The 17698-nt window shown below is 39.0% G+C and overlaps 1 protein-coding gene across 7 annotated transcripts in view; it reads right to left on the bottom strand.

Moving 5' to 3' along the window:
- NYAP2 (neuronal tyrosine-phosphorylated phosphoinositide-3-kinase adaptor 2) overlaps window positions 1–17698 on the bottom strand; it is a 382953-nt gene that overhangs the window by 137087 nt on the left and 228168 nt on the right. For all 7 annotated transcript variants that reach the window (XM_078329186.1, XM_008999586.4, XM_035305903.3 and 4 more), the window contains one exon: window positions 4418–4521. In XM_078329186.1, the coding sequence (XP_078185312.1) occupies window positions 4418–4521 (104 nt within the window). The remainder of the gene's footprint in view (window positions 1–4417; window positions 4522–17698) is intronic.

The following is a 17698-nucleotide window of genomic DNA, read 5'->3' as shown; positions in this document are numbered from 1 at the left end:
AAGCAATAAGCATTTGCGAAGTAATCCTAAAGGGGCAAGTTGAAAGAAACAGGGCTTCCTACCCTGGATAACATCTATTAAGTACGCAGAAGGGACTGGGCTGGACAAGTTTTGTCCTGAGTGGTGAGGATGCAGGTATCACATGACACACAGGACGCACAGAGATCATGGCAAAGCACTATGTGGTTTCTAACACTCTGTGTAGGTTTCTAAAGAGATTTGGTCTGTCAAACTTTGGAATGTGTGTCCAAAGGAAATTACAAGTGACCTTTTCTTACTTCCCTCCCCTAAATCAAGGCTGATCAGATATAATTCAGGTTAGAGTGATAAACAAGCCTCCGAAGAACCTGAGGTTTCAGTTCAACGCTTGGGTCACTCTTAACTTTGTAATTCCTTGACATGAGAATCTGCCATTAAAACAAAAATGTGTTTGTGAGTGACTGTGAGTGTATGTGCGTTTAAACAAAAATGTATTTGTGAATGAGTGTGTATGTGTGTTTGTGTGTAGTGGAGGCTGTGGCTCCCCTTTCCTTCCTAGGAAAACGAATTCAAACATGTCTTGGGAACACCTTAGCTGCTCCATTCTTGCAGAAACGCATGGTTTGATATGGCCTATGCCTCAGCGTCTATACCATCACCTGTGCAATAAGAGTATAGATGGCACTGCCTCCAGTGGGATCACTGACGAAGGAGGCTGAGATCAGCCAGAGATGGAGGAATCACATGAACATCCTCTGCTGTCTCTAAAAGCGTTCACATCTCCTTCTTCTGAGTACATGACTTTCTACTCTATTACAGAGGATGAAAAAGAGAAAGTAACGTGTGTTCTAAGTTCAATACATGACTCTGGTGCACTCTGACTTTTTTAACTGAAAAAATAAATTAACTTTCTAATAATAGGCACAAAAATTCACTTGATTTCCAAAGATTTCTATGAAGGCAAATGCCAAAACATGGCTGCATTGCAAGGAAGTTCCAGGAAAATGTCCCTAAAAGCCCCGTGTCTAGTCTATTTGCTCAGGTGCAAATTAAGAAAGAATAAAATTTTATTGTTATCTCTCTGAGTGTCAGAGAATAATATGTGTTTTGGAGCAGACTCTAAATCCTTCAGAACTCATATTTTTTACAAGAGTTTTCCATTTTCTCTTACATATTTTGAGGCTCCAGTGAGATACATTTATACATTTCTACAGATCTTAGTCTGCTGAAGTTACCTGAAGCTAAAACAGATTGCAAAGTCAAGCAAACACTACTTTACCCTTTGTTTATACAAAAATTCTGGTGGTAGGCTGTCACTATTGGCCCCCAGCCCATGGGGCATGGGGGCCAGTCACTCTGGTCACCTCTGAGAATCTCTGCTGGAGTGACGTCAAATACTCCCACCTGCCTCCACCTGCAACACTCCTTAGAGAGCTCCAACCACGACATGAATCAGTAAGTGCAAACTAGGACCAAGAAAACTGAATAGAGATGGGATGAGAACAACAATCTGAAAAGGAACACACATCTTTCTGCATGAAGGATAATGCCCGTAATGTGACTGAAATGTCACAGCCTTCCTACGGCCAGATTCCTCCACAGACAAGCACCACTGGAATCACTTTAGAGATTAGTGACTGATTTTGTTTGATTTATTTATTTATTGAGACAGTTTCACTCTGTTGCCCAGGCTGGAGTGCAGTAGCACAATCTCAGCTCACAACAATCTCTGCCTCCCAGGTTCAAGCCATTTTTGTCTCAGCCTCCCAAGTAGCTGGGATTACAGGTGTGCGCCACCACACCTGGCTAATGTTTTATATTTTTAGTAGAGACAGGGTTTCACCATATTAGCCAGGCTGGTCTGGAACTCCTAACCTGAGGTGATCCACCTGCCTCAGCCTCCCAAAGTGTTGGGATTAAGGCGTGAACCATTGTGCCCAGCCTTCTGTTTGTATTAAATAGATCACATGGTTTCCAGTGATTTTCCTAGTATGAAGTTTATTACTCTCTTATTAAGAATTCTGGGGTTTTAATAACTACCAGGAGTCTTAGTGTTGCAAAGCTGCTTAAAAAGTGACCAGAGGGATTGTTTGATAATGGTAGGTGTTCCCTATCCTTGTTTAGGTATGAATAATCATTAGATTCAACCGTTTTACTCCTCTTTTCACCATTGTCTTGCATGCCCGAGCACAGGGCAGTGCCATCCTGATTGTAATCTAAAGAGACATCTTAGTCAACACTATGGTTGAGGGCACGGGAATTAGATGAGAAAAGGACTTTTAATAAGTATGTATTGACTTTAGTTGAATTCTAAGTCATAGGAGTTCAGAGCAATGTTCACATGAGGTATGCTTACCAATTCACCACTAGAGTATAGAAATACATGTATACTGTAACTGAGCTGCAGAGAAGCTGCAGAGAAGAAGCCCAGAGGCCAGCCTTCTAATCTGTAGCTCTGACAGCCCATGTATGATTTGACTGTGTGTCAGAATCTCTGTCAGTAGGTAAGGAAACTACAAGCATATAAATAGTGCGCTGGGCTTTTCCCCTTGATACATTTTGAAGAATGAAGAATGTCCCATCAGGTGAGCAACGGGATGATATATGAAGGCACAAAGAGTACATCTTGTCTCTATTCTGGAAGTTCATCCCAGGAACCTGCTTTCATTGAGAGTTTGAAGTGGCGTAGGGTGAAACAGCTCTAAAGACAATTAGGAAAAAAGCAGAACAAAAAACAGGGAACACAAAACCTCTCTGAGAGCCTGAGGGCAGCATGCTAGCAGGGATCATAAACTTGAAAATGTGATTGTATTAGGGCAATCCTCTGCCAATTAGCTCAACTTCTCTTCTTTGGTACTCAATGTTTTTAAACTTTGAATGTTGGTAAATATAATATTTTTGGAATAGCTTTCATCAGCTAAGTTGGCAGTTTATCGTATTTATTTTATTCAGTGTCTTACTGTTTCTACTTCTTTTATATCCAAAAAGTGTTTGAGTTGGTACATTTAGTTACAAAGGCATTTAACATTTTAAATTAAGACACAAGAAGTTCTAAATGGTACTTGAGATGCCCTTGAGAGAAGCTTCTCATTCCTTGTATTTGTAGATACTTTATATATTTATAAATTAAATCCTTTGCATATTTAAGCCAGATAAAAATACTGAGGTACAATGTCTCTTATTAGAAAAAATGAAATTATTCTACTTAGTTATGTTTTTAGAACAGCCTACCATTTAAAATAATTGAAGAATATGTAATTTGCTAATCAGTAATGGAGTTCCCTTGGAGGTATCGTCCCTGTTTTATAAGTTACTATTTCAGAAGGGTTTCATGAATGCAAAGATTACAGCTGGGAAGCGAGAGGAATCTCTCCAGAATGACACCATCCTACTTAACACCCATAATACTTAATGGTAACAACAATTAAGCCTCACGAATTAAATCAACTTATTGAATTCCTATTGGGTGAGCTAAAGACAGGACATTTATGTGTAGTGATTTTTCCTCATACTAATTCTCTGTCCACAACCATGTACCCAAATGAACATCATAGCAACATATTATACTGTAAAGGATTAAATGATATTTCAGTTTATGCCTTTATTTCTTGTCTCTTTTCTCCAAATGATAATTGAGATCTCATTTATCATGCATGAACACTTACATTCCCTTTCCCAGAACATTTCTGATATTGTTGATATAAGAGAGAAAAATGATTTATTTAAAGATTGCCTTATTAATCTGCAGTTTTTGTTAAATATCTTGATTATATGGCCAGTCAACTTGTCTGTATAGTCTAAGAAAGAAGAAAGACTAGCTGCCATATTCAATCCAAATGAGTTGGGATATGAATATTTAAAAGGACATTAATATTCAACAGTGTCTTACAATCATGCTCCAAGCTAAATAAAAACAAAACAACCAAAAATATTACAGTATAATAGGATAAGAGCTAAGAGATATGTACAAATTCATTGACAACATCTGTGCAAGTGTGTGGACAAAACATTTAAAAAGAAATCTACATAAAACAAAGCAGATAAATTTATCAAATATTGATAAATTTTCAGAGACGGTATAAAAGTACACAAAACATGAAAGAGAGAAAGAATTTAAAAAAATAATCACTAAGCCAATACATATAGTACAAGTTTACTACATTTATATTACAGAATGATGGAAACCAGAGACAAAAATGATTTGATAACAAACAGCAAAGAAAGTTTTATCACCAATCACAGGAAGAAAGACATTCTTTTTCAGATGAAAACACAGACTGCCAGAACTCATTCCCCACGCCCCCGCCAACCCATACACACATAGAAAAATAAAAGCAAATGCAAAAGTTGTCTACAGCAACAGGACAGACAGAGGTGGGGGGCATTTGGCAAGGTGCATCACAGGAAGTCAATCACGATTGGCTAACGATGATGGTACCTGGCTCTGTTGCAGGTCACTGGTTTGCCTGAGAGGAGTGACTGACGGAGGAGGCACACCTGATGTCGACGCGGATCGGCCTAATTTGCAGCTTACTTTAGGCTCTGGAAACAAGGGGGAAAAGACACAATATCAGCTAACTGACATCTGCAGCAATGAGATGGCTTTTCTGTCTCCCTGTTTGTTTTGTTACTTGTTCTTGAAATATACAAAATGCCCTGATGTTTGCTAGTAATTAGCAGGTGATAAAACACTTTCATAACGGTTGACTCTGAAAGGAGCTTTATTCCCAGATGGGCTTCTGGGGGTCAAATCTCAGCAGCAAGGCCTTGTGCCCTTGCACATTTTACCCCACTTAGGGCAGGTTTCTATGGAGTCACCCCTGGAGCCACAACAACCCATTAGGGAAACAAGCAAGTACCATGACTATTTTGAGTGTTTCACTTTTAGCTTCGGTCCATAGGATTTCTGTGTTCTAAGATGTTTCATTCCCCTTCTCCAAATGATCTGCTTTCCTTCCTTCCTTCCATGAACACTATCATCATGTTTTCTTTTTTCTTTTTTTTTTTTTTTTTTTGGCCAATCAATGAGAGCTTGTAAGGTTGCTCAGGTTGGCCTTGAATCCATGGCCTCGCCTCCGCAAGCACCACGACATCTGGCCGGAGCCACTGCGGACCCCTATCATCACGTTTTCAATGTAACATTTCTTCAACTTACCTTGATTTGCATTAAATTTTACAACTATCTTCCAAGACCTTTGCTATCTTTCATATTATTTTTCCAAATTCAAAAGCTTTCTTCTACCTCATGTCTTATTTGAGGAGCCCAAATTAGCTGTCTGTGTCACTGACAGGATGCTGTAGAGATCACAATTTGAGAACTGAAAGAGTTCCCTTGATCCAAGAAGTACAGGAGGTATGGGAGGTAGAGATGATGAATTTAAAGATGCATTTGAAGATACTTGATAAAGGAAAAAGAAGTCATAGAAAGAAAAATGGACATCTGTACTTTTAACACAAACTTAAAGGTCAGGTGTCGGTTTTTGAGTGCCTAGTGTATTCCAGCTTCTGTGAGGAATGTACTGGGCACTCAATAATTATATTATATTATAATTATGTTTATAATATATTATGCTATAATTATAATAATATAATTTTATATTATAATATATTATAAATATATATTATATATCTCATATATTATATATGATAGCATATATAATATATTATAAATATATTATAATTTAAGAAAATAACTTATCTCCAATCCTAAGAGCGCTCTTTGGAGCTACAGAATTAGCTATCAATACCCTCAACTTACAAATTAGAAACATAAGGTTCTCCAAATTCAGTCTTTACCTAATAAATAAACAAGTGCCTCTCAAAAAGCCTTTCTTTGTAAACTTGACTTGAAAATTAAACTCATCGAACAACCAGCTTTAAATAATATGACATAACCACGGTACTGAGAACTCATGCAATTCCAGGGAACCAGAATGTGCCCAATTCTGCTGGAAGGAAAGAAAATGTGTTGCTCACGCTGGGGAGGTGCACTCTCCTTATGCCATTTCTATATGAATCATACTTCGGAGAAAAGCATTGACTGTATCTGCATTGCATGAATGGTTTACTGCCAACTTCAGCTTCCCTCAATTGCCTTCCACCCCTTCGTTCCCAACCCCTTTCAGACACAACATGCAGACACACAGAATGAGTAAGCTTTATGCCTCCTTACACACAAACTCATACACACTCACCCATATGCACCTTTCCTCTCTCAGTCTTGTGTCCACCGATTAAACAATGCCTCACCTCTCCATTACAATTATTCTCTTAAGGGAACTAATAGTTTCTTTCTTGGTAAGTCAAATAGCATTTTCTGTGTACTTCTGATTTAGACGAAAAAATAAAAGACAAGAAACAAGCTTTGGACTTAGAACTAATTTTGAATCTGACTCTGCTGGGTGTATGATCTTAGACAATTGTTTTCATTTCTTTAAGTTTCAGTTTCTCTCAAATAAAATGAATTTAGTCACTTATTAAACATTCAGCATCTATGTACTTTACGCCTTCTATGTGCTAGGAACTTGCCAGAGAGTTGTGACCAAAATCCTGCTGTTGTCCTAAGGGAGTACACAGTTTATGCAGTAAACATAGACATTAAACAACACATGATAGGCCGAGCACGGTGGCTTCTGTCTATAAATCCGGCACTTTGGAGGGCTGGTGTGGGCAGATCACTTGAGCCCCAGAGTTGGACACTCCATATTCTAATGACTTTTATGAGTTCTCAGGAGAGAGATATTAAACGTAAAATCATTTGCCAAAAATTATAAAATGTGTTAGAAGCAAGAAGTAGAGGGTGCCATGATACCTTTTTTTTTTTTTTTTTTTTTTTTTTTTTTTTTTTGAGACAGAGTTTCGCTCTTGTTACCCAGGCTGGAGTGCAATGGTGCAATCTCGGCTCACTGCAACCTCCGCCTCCTGGGTTCAGGCAATTCTCCTGCCTCAGCCTCCTGAGTAGCCGGGATTACAGGCACACACCACCATGCCCAGCTAATTTTTTGTATTTTTTCAGTAGAGACGGGGTTTCACCATGTTGACCAGGATGGGCCATGATATCATTTATCAGAGTATCCACTGAGTTCTGGGGAGCAGGAAAGGAGAGATCCAGAAGACACTGCAGTAATTAACACCGGCCAACAGGACTGAGTGGGCAGCAAAATCTGAAGTAGGAAGGATCCTGGATCCACAGACTTACTTTCCAACTGATCCAGAAGTCAGAAGCATTTCAGAATGTATTGCTTGCATATTATAAGGAAACAGTAATCGTGAAATATCCTGGTTTCCAGGTTAGTGGAGAAGAGTTGAGCTAGGGCTGAGTAAATACATAAACTGAATTACACATATAATTCATAGAAAAACACCAGACACATAACAAGTGCTTTTAGTGAATGCTAGCTCTCACCCCCTACACACATACACACATGTACACACGCACTTGCACATGTATGTTCATGGTGACCCTTGCCTCTATTCCTCTTTCTAATTTTAATGACACCGACTACATTCTCTTTTGAGAAAATGACTCCCTTTCCATCTATGACAGACATGGCTTCACCTCTCTCCCAACCCTATGTCCTTTTAGCTTTATCTCCTTGTCTCTTGCTTGGCCTTTTCCCTCTGCACCTTCTCTCTTAAGAACATCAGCCTTCTCATGTCTTCAAACGCAGTGCCTTCCCTTGCAGTCACATGGAGGTTCCCCTTCCCATGCTCCTGTTTGATTCTGAGCCCCTGTGCTTCCTGGACACTAGGCTGTCTACATTACCTCAGGATGCAAACCAGGTTCTAAGTTCTCAATATCTTAGATCTTCCTTTTACTTTTCCTATTTATAGTAGAAACATCACCTCCATTTTCCTAGAGGCTTAAGGTCTAAATCTTGTACTTTTTCAGTTCAGGACTTTCTTTTCCTCTCTCTATAAATTTAGTCTTGCTGGAATTTGCTTTTTTTCTCCCCTTGCAATGACTCCTGTAGTTATCTCAACTCATCTCAGAAACCTGTCCATAATCTTTCTGCTCAAATCTAACTTGAACACAATACAGACTGTGCTTCCTGGATCACTTTAGGCCACTCATCTTGTTCAAAAATGTTCAATTATTCTACATTTATTATCATGAAAAGCTGCCTAATTTTCAGAGGTCCTCTGTGGCCTGGACGCATCTAATCAGGTCCACTCTATTTTCCACTGCTTCTTGCTTCCTAAAATATATACAATTTGGGCCAGGCGTGGTAGCTCACACCTGTAATCCCAAGCACTTTGAGAGGCCTAGGTGGGTGGATCACCTGAGGTCAGGAATTCGAGACTAGCCTGGCCAACATGGCAAAAGCTCGCCTGTACTAAAAATACAAAAAGTAGCTGGGCGTCATGGCAGGCACCTGTAATCCCAGCTACTCAGGAGGCTGAGGCAGGAGAATGGCTTGAACTTGGGAGGCGGAGGTTGCAGTGAGCTGAGATCACGCCATTGCGCTCCAGCCTGGGCAACAAGAATGAAACTCCATTTAGGGAAAAAGAAAAAAAAAAAACAACAGTTAAAAAAATACACACACACACACACACACACACACACACTACAATTTGGTCTACCCTTTAGGTATCCACATTTGATTCTGCTTCCACCCTTCATCTCAAGTTGTTGCCAACTTTTATCAAACCATATCTTACCATTTTCTAAGACTTAGTTCAAATTGGACTTTTATTGTAAAGCATACTGTGATCTTCTTTTCTCCTTTCTCTCTTCTGAACTGCCTTATCTCTTAGGCAACATTTGCACTGCTTTCTGTGGTTTTTCGCATTTTTGCTGGTAGGAACCACCTAGTAAGCGTTCAATTATTATGTATTTTTCTTTCACTGAAAATTCTCAAATTAACCTAGAAAAGGTCACTGCAACTCCTCAAAGCAAGGAGGCAGTGACGTAACAAAGGATATGTTATAAGACCTAGTTTTAAGGCCTGTCTCCCCTACTTACTAAGGCAGGGATCCCAGTTAGAGGGGATATGAACCTCTAGGGTCCTACAGAGGAGGCACGGCATTTGAAAATTCTCCCTTGATTTTGTGTGGATGTTAAATATCTCCCCACCCATTCCTGAAAATACCGCTGGATTCTCTCTGAGGCTGTTTAAATACATGTGTATCATGTAATGACACAGATAAAATATCCTGGTAACTTATAAATTAACCTTATTTCCCAGGATGCCTAAATCCTTGCATACCTCAAGGAATAATCCTTTATTATATAAAATAACAAGCAAAGTCTCCATCATGTTTCCATAATAAGCCGATGTTTCCATACATGCCATGACTAGCTTAGCACATTTGGCACATGGAATGAAAAAATTCAGTACTTTTTTCCTGGAAAAGGATGACAAATAATCATTTACTGTAGAGTTTTTTTCCAGTTTATGATGAAGATATCATCATCTGATGAAAAAAGATTATCTAACCGGATCAAAGGCTTTTGTATCACCTAAGTTACCTAAAGATTAATTTTCCCTTTTGCTGATTTCTGTTCTAACCAACTTAACCTGTTTCTTTCATTGTAGACAACATTATCTCCAATGTACAGACTATGCCTCACTAAAATCCAAGCTAACTCCCAATTTCACTGTGACCTGGAAAGGCCTTGCCTTACCCCCATGGGATGTCAGTCCAGATCACATCTAGATTCATCAAGCCCCCTTAGGCACTGCAATATAAACCACTAACCACCCATTGAACATGGCAACTGAACCAATTAGCCAAGCACCCTGGGCGGGCTAGCTCTAGAGTCAGGTCACCTGGTGGTCTAATGTTCCATCCCAGCGTGGAATATGACTCCACATGTAGGGGCAGACTAAGATCATGACCATAAACATAATATACACACCCATACACAGGCAGATACAAACACACGCACACACACACACACACACACACACACACTCCATAGCACTACTGCTTAAGGTAACACATGGAAGGAACATTTTTTAAATGGTGAGATTTTTGTTTATCTCACTTATTTTGACTCTTCTTTCAGTTTTATATGATTCTTAACCTAAATGCATTTGGAATTTCCCATGGTGTTTCTGAGACCAGGTTGATGAAACAAATCCTTAAGACGTTGCATCCACCAATGTTTCTTTGACCAAAGGAATTATCTGAAGCTATCAAAAATCATAGAAAAAAATTCTAATTATAACCAAGCCTTTTAGAGATCCTTCAGGCCTGTGACATCAAAGTGAAATTGTTCAGCTCACCTACCTTTGACCAAAAGAATGATCTGAAACAATCCTGAACATTCTAGAAAAGATCGGAATTGTAATCAAGCCTCTCAGAGATCCTTTAGGCCTGTAACACCAGAGTGCAATTGTTTGGCTCACTTACCTTTGGAAATGCAATGCTCTTTGAGACTTGAGCAATTAGCCTGAGAAGCTGTGACACTGGAAACAGTAAGTTTTGATCCTGAATATTTTCTGTTGTTGTTGTTTTGTGACAGAGTCTCACTCTGTCACAGGCTGGAGTACAGTAGCATGATCTCAGCTCACTGCAACCTCCGCCTCCCAGGTTCAAGAGATTCTGGTGCCTCAGCCTCCGAAGTAATTGGGATTACAGGTGCCTCCACCATGCCTGACTAATTTTAGAGACATGGTTTCACCATGTTGGCCAGGCTGGTCTTGAACTCCTGACTTCAGGTGATCCACCCACCTCTGCCTCACAAAGTGCTGGGATTACAGGCATGAGCCACCATGCCCAGCCTGATCCTGAATTTTAACAGAATAATTGCCAAGAATTTTAGAGTTCACCAACAATGGGCAAGTGGCTGGAAAAAGACTCAAGACAGAGCTTTCCTATCCTAAGGAAATTTCACCCAATTAAGAGATTAATTATTAGATAGAAGGCACTTGTTCTTCCTATGTGCAAGGAAAAATTCTTTCTTTTAAAAACTTGTCTAGTATCATCCTAAAAGTAAAAGTTGACTTACTTTTGCAATTTAGTGAAGATCAAGTGTAAAGAGAATAAGAAAAAATGAGAAAGATGTCAATTCAGAAAGAGAGAGAGAGGAGTAGTGGAGGAAGGAAAGAGAGAGAAAGGAAAAGGAAGAAAGAAGAAAAAGGAAAGGAAAAGAGGGAAGGAAAGAGAGAAGGAGGGAGGAGCACAGTCATTTTAACTCCTTTGAGTAAACCGTTATCAAGACAGTACCATGATGCTTCCAGATCTGTAACTGATCATCATCATAAGATTTTTATTAAGTAGGTATCTGTAGGACTATGTAATTTATTAGTTAACATTTTTCTTTTTACTCTCTTATTTTTTTCACCCAGGCTGAAGTGTAGTGGCACAATCTCAGCTCACTGAAACCTCCGCCTTCTGGGATCAAGCGATTCTTTTGCCTCAGCCTCCCAAGTAGCTGGGACTACAGGCTTGTGCCACCACACCCGGCTAATCATCTGTATTTTTAGCAGAGACGAGGTTTCACCACATTGGCCAGCCTGGTGTAGAATTCTTGACCTCAGGTGATCTGCCTGCCTCGACCTCCCAAAATATTAGGATTACAACATAAGCAACTGCTCCTGACCTTTCTTTTTATTCTTAATAAACTTTCATTACTTAAAAAAACAACAACAACATAATTTCCCGTCTTCACCTTAAGGAGAACTGAATTTTTGTTTGGGATTGTCACTAGTATTGTTACAGGATCATTTCCAAGCCATCTGCTTCTATCACTGTAAGTACTGGAGTTCTATTTGTTTCCAGAAAAAAGACAAATGACCATTCTCAACCACTGTATCTGTATAACCATGTAAGATTGGTGCATTTTCATATGCAAAAGAAAAATTTCATCTAGCATTAAAGAAATAAAATCAGTCAAATTCTGAGGACACATATCTTTTTTCCGTTTTTTCCCAATACATAATATTTTTGCTGTGCTAGCAAAGACATAATAATTCCCCCAAGTAGCTAATGATGCTGAACGTTTCTAATCAAGGATTTGGATTCACGGAATTCACAGAGTGGCTTTCTTTTTAAAATACACCAAAGTATGCTCATTGCAAACTCTGCTTTCTGGAAAAGACTTTTTTTTTTTTTTAAATAACACATGTGCTTTTGAGATAAACTATTACCTGAGTCAAAAGTGGCAGTTTTGCCAGGACTATATTACAAATTTCCAGGGTTCTGAACACTTTGTTTGAGGCTCCCATCACACGTCAAGGTAAACACAGTAAGATGCCTTTGTGCCTTACACTAAATGTAATTTTTTTTTCCTGTATATAATTTGAATAAATTTTTATAGTTTTTTTGAAATTGTTAGACTGTGAGTAATCCAATTATTTCAAGATTGGCTATGACTTCTAAACAGTAATCATATACACTCAGGAATTCGTACTGGATTTGACAAGATGGTCTACAGATTATTTCAAAATGTAATGGAATTGTTTTAATACTAAATTTGACAATTATGTTGAACTAATGTCACACTTTTCACTGATTTAATTAATATTCATTAATGCGAATGAGGAAGTTTTGGAATTTTGGTGCTACAATTTTTAAAAAATATTATATATTTTAAAGATCTCTGAAAAGCTGATAGACCTAAGCATGGTGACTATGAAGATGAAAAGGTGAAACTAATCTGATAACTGCTGTGATCATTTTGTGACCACGGAGAAAGGAAAGAAAATCAGCAGGATGCAGGAATCTATCTTGGAAGTAGCTTCTCTCTCTCTCTCTCTCTCTTCACCCTTCCCTCATGCCCACCCCTCAGCTTTCCAAGGAGTTTTCTTCTCTGGAGACAGCTGAGATTTGCATAGCTGTGAAAGACCCTGGTATCCTGTAGCCCATGGACTGAGGTCCTAGTGTTATTTAGGACAGAAAGGTTATTGGAATAATTGATGATTCTTCTTGGGAATACTGGAATTCTGCTGAAGACCTAAAATCCAGAGAAAAGTAAGGTGGCAATGAGGTGGCAGGTCATGATCCAATGTATTCATTATATTCCTTCATTCCTTCTGGTGATCTGAGGGGCTGGGATTTTTCCTTGTCTTCCGTCTTTTATGTACAGAGCATACAAATTATACAACTGAAAACACAGGGATGCCCAAGATGCTGCGATGCATAGCTGGTTTTATCCATGGCAACACAGTGTAGTGAAACATTAATGTTTTTCATTTGGCAGCCTCTTTCATAATAATATATAATTCCTAAAACACCTTGGGGTATTCATCACTTTAGCTGAGTATGAAATGTGCTTTTATTTTCAAAAATACTTTTTTTCATATTAAACATGAATTAAAGTATATATGAAAAAACAACATAGTTTGCATTTAACAAGTAAAACATACTCCTTAATTATTTTAAAAATTCTTATTTAAGGAAAACCCATCGGCTTCAATATAAATTCAAAAAGTAGTATTTGCAAAGGATCAAATTCATATTACCATGGAGACAGAAATTTCACTTTGTTTTATGGCATCAAAAATACAATGCACAAACAAAAGAAACAAAATCCTTTTGTCACCTGATATTATAAATGAATGCATTACAAAAATCACTCTACCTATTTAAAAATATACTTTGCTTCTAAATAACAAAATCATAAGAAAGGCAATGCCATGGTTGCATTTTGTAGAGAACCCACCTTGTGAGGTGAAAACACTTTGCTCCTAATAAGTGAAAATCAAAACTGGACATAATACTAATGGCATTTCATTTCCTCTTTATACCATCGAATTTTGTACTTTGTTAAAGAGCAAACATTTTGAGAGAACGTGTGACCAGTTATTACAACACCGATGGTCCTCATTAGTATGTTCTACTTCAACGGCCATGTTCCTTATGCTTTTGCCTTGAGCCAACTATTATAGACATAGCCTAACCAATGTCTGGCTGTGAATCAGCCTGATCTATCAAGTGATTCTTCTGTCTCAGCCTCCCAGGTAGCTGGGACTACTGGGGCATACCATCATGTCCAGCTAATTTTTTGTATTTTTAGTAAAGACATAGTTTCACCATGTTAGTCAGGATGGTCTTGATCTCCTGCCTTGTGATCTGCCTGCCTTGGCGACCCAAAATGCTGGGATTACAGGGGTAAGCCACCACACAGGCCTATTGACTAGATTATTCTAAATGATATTTTAAAGAATGAGACCACTCTAAAAGGTGATTTGTATGTTTCACCTGGATAAAAAGTCATGTTGCTCCATCTCTTCACCTTCCCCATGTTTCCAGAAAAAAAAATCTGAAATACATTGACCACAGTGACCAGTTTTCAACTGAGTACTTTATAACCTTAAAAAAAAAAAAGGGGGGGGGGCGTGTGTGTGTGTGTGTGTGTGTGTGTGTGTGTGTGTGTGTGTGTGTGTGTGTTGAGAAATTGCAGTTCCTGTATTGGACAGTAGATGGCAATAAACACATTATTTGATAGGATTTTCTGGGCCTATTACAAAACTTCAGAACTAGTCTCTGTAAATGCCTTGTATAAGTCAGACAGAGTCTCCTATTTTATTATGTCTTCTGTGGCTTTTCGCAGAAACAGAAAGGGCATTCTTTGTGAACACTGTTGATGCAGCATCTCCATGGGGCCTTTCCAAAGGAAGCCAAAGGCTGCAGTACAGGAACGATGCCAGGGTGGAATGCACTGGGAGAGGGCCCAGGATGGAGCCACCACCCTGCAGTGACAGACACAGGTCCCTGGTGCTACAGTCAAAACTGGAGCCAGCACACTGTCATTGTTCTTAAGCAGAATTCATATTGTATTGAGAAGCAAGAGAATTAAAGATACCTTCTGCATTATTCAAATGGTTTCTACCTAATTATTTTCCTCAGTAGAATCAGAAAATGGTTGGAATTCAGGATTTCTCTATTGAGAATGAAATTACTATCAAGTTGCATCTTTTTCTAGCAGTGTTCAGGTTATCTATATAGTATACAGTATCATGTTCTATGCATGAGTTTAGTAGAAACCAAGTTAAAGTGAAAATATGTGTGTGTACTAATATAATGCATATATAAAATATGGTAATAGGTAATTAGCTAACTTTGCAAATATAATCATATGAAACTAATGTGTAAAACTTGTAAGTAGCCTCATGGCTTTATATATGTACACACACATCAGTTAATATCACCGAATTCCTTGACCCTAGCCTGGTCCCATAACTTTAGCTAACCACTCTGCTAGAAAATAAAAAAAAATAGGAATAAGAACACAAAGGGTTTGATGAAATTCCACAAAATACTAAACAGCAAAGACCAGTTCTCTGTTTTACTGAATCAGAGGCAATAAGATCACCTTGCTTTATAAAATCAACTAAGATCTTAGGCATGAATAAGCTCCTCGAATGTCAGGGTTCATCCTTGTATCACCTCACAGTGCTGTTCTCACAAGAGTGAGTAAATGACCGGACCAAAGAAAGACAAGCACGCATAATGTTGCTGATTTAAAATACAACAACAGCAACAACAAAAACACATGCGTAACATGGCCGCCCAGGTGCTCAACAATCAATTTCCATATATACCAACAGTCAGTTAAAAACACCTCTCAATTAAGTATAGGAAAGGTGAAATCTCACGGGTTAGAGAGCAGCAAAAATAGTTCTCCTTTGGATTTACAAGGCAGGTTATTTGGGGCAGCCTATTCATGTGATCTTCAGAAACCTGTTTCCCTTGGTTTAGGATGATCATAAATCAGCTGACTCTGTATACGTGATCACATAAGTCCTGGGTTAAAAATCCATAAATGGCTTCCTGTCATATTCAGGTAAGATCTGAGTCATGGTTGTGGCTGGCTCACCCTTCCCCTTGTCTGGTTCTCAGCTTCTTCTCTGCCCTCATTTTAGCCCCTCAATTGTGTGGATCATGGCATCACAGGGTCGAGGCATCTCCAACATCCTCCTCCTTGATTGCTCTTCCTCCTAATTCACCTTGAGAGCTCAGTCCCCAGGTTATTAGGGTGCCTTGAAACACACTCTAAAGGGAGTGCCCTGTTACTCTCCTTTCATCACAGACTGTAATTACATTCTGAAACTTTGTCATTACTGTAACAGCTCTCTCCCTCACTGGCATGTGCTCAGTGGTTGGTAATTTCATACTGAATAAAATAGATGAATAAATGAAAGTGTGAATAACTGAACGGTGAATAAATGAATAAATCTGGGAGCACGGAAGTGGAAATAGAGAAATCCAGCCTAATTAAATAATGGGAAGAAAGCTGTACTAGGTGTCAGAACCTAAAGTTTGTTTCTTTATTTGAATCTACTACTTATCAGTGAATCTGGGCTATTGATGTGATTTCTCTTGAGCCTCAGTTTTATCAGCAAAAAAAAAAAAAAAAGAAGAAAAGTCAGATAATCATACCAGCCCACTCATGTACAGGTTTTTGTGAAGTACAAATGAGATAGCACACATAAAGGCATTTTAAAAGCTAGGGTATAATAAAAATAAGGCATAATTTTAAACAGATCACAAATAACCCACAAAGATAATAAACGTAAATTCCACAACTCAGGTTACATATAATCTGCAATAACCTTAGAGTAATTTTTTAAAACTATACCAGATTCTGTTCTCTTTAAACTTGTGAATTTAACTGTTCATTTGAACATACAGGACATTATGTGCATTAGAAAACCTGCCCAAGGGGGCGAAGGTCCTTCTTGCACTTTGGAGAAACCCTCCACTGAGTCCCAGGACATTTTTTTCACTTCGATAATTAAAAACCTTTCATTTTCTTTAAGTTACAAAAAGTCTTATTGAAGTAACAATTTCAGTGCCCAGTTACTTACATTAATCAAAACTAGGAACATCATCTCAAGGAAAGACTTCTCCCTTGGCCCACTTTGTGTCAGCTCCTGGCAAACAGAAAAGAAATGGCCTCTATCTTGGCCTCCTCTCCCTGTTCTTCCACCTCTGTTCCCAACTTGGTCCCCACAATGTCTACTCTCATCTGGGCCAAAACAGGAGAGAGGAGGAGAGATGGGAGAAGGAAAGATTCTGTAAGGGCCTGGCATGGGCTAGCGTCTCTCACGCTCTGGCTGGGGCAGGTGTTCAACACTGAAGCTCTGTCTTGTTGGGGTGCTTTCCAGTGTCCCTGAAGGCCTCCTCTGATTGGCTGGCCATCTCTCACCTGGGGACATCATGGTTCTTTGCTCTATGCCTTTTGTGGGTAACCGGGCATCCTGTAGGGCACCATGAGGCACGTCTTGAGAGTCCTGGCTGCTCCAGGCACTCTCATGATCTACGCTACTCCAGGGTTTCTCTCCAGGACCAAATGTGGCCCATGGGAAACACACTTTATACACATCTTCAACACACCATCAGCGGCCGCACAGTTACTTGCTAAGCAACTTTCGTTCTCTGTGGTCATAGATCATTCAGCCAGTCTCTTGTGCTGTTTTCTTCTACCCTACCCCTCAAACTCTTAGAAACAATGTCAAGCTTTTTGAGTGGTTTCATTAAAGTCTCTCTTGACTTTCCACTTCCGCTTCTCACCCTTCTTCCATTGGGATGGATATTCAACTCTCTCTCTCTCTCTCTCTCTCTCTCTCACACACACACACACACACACACACACACACACGCAGTCTAGCTAAAATTCTCTCTAATATCTAGTCTCTGTCTCTCTCAGCCTCTAACCACTTTCCTAGGCAAAAAATGAGAGTTCAGTTAAGGACAACAATATTCATTTTGATCATCTCCTTTGCAAGTTCTTCTGCAGTTGAGCTTTTGCCTTGGAATGTGAGAG

Source organism: Callithrix jacchus, chromosome 6, assembly GCF_049354715.1.
Source record: "Callithrix jacchus isolate 240 chromosome 6, calJac240_pri, whole genome shotgun sequence".
In the NCBI taxonomy this organism is placed as follows: Eukaryota; Metazoa; Chordata; class Mammalia; order Primates; family Cebidae; genus Callithrix; species Callithrix jacchus.
This window is presented reverse-complemented; position numbering and strand designations above follow the sequence as displayed.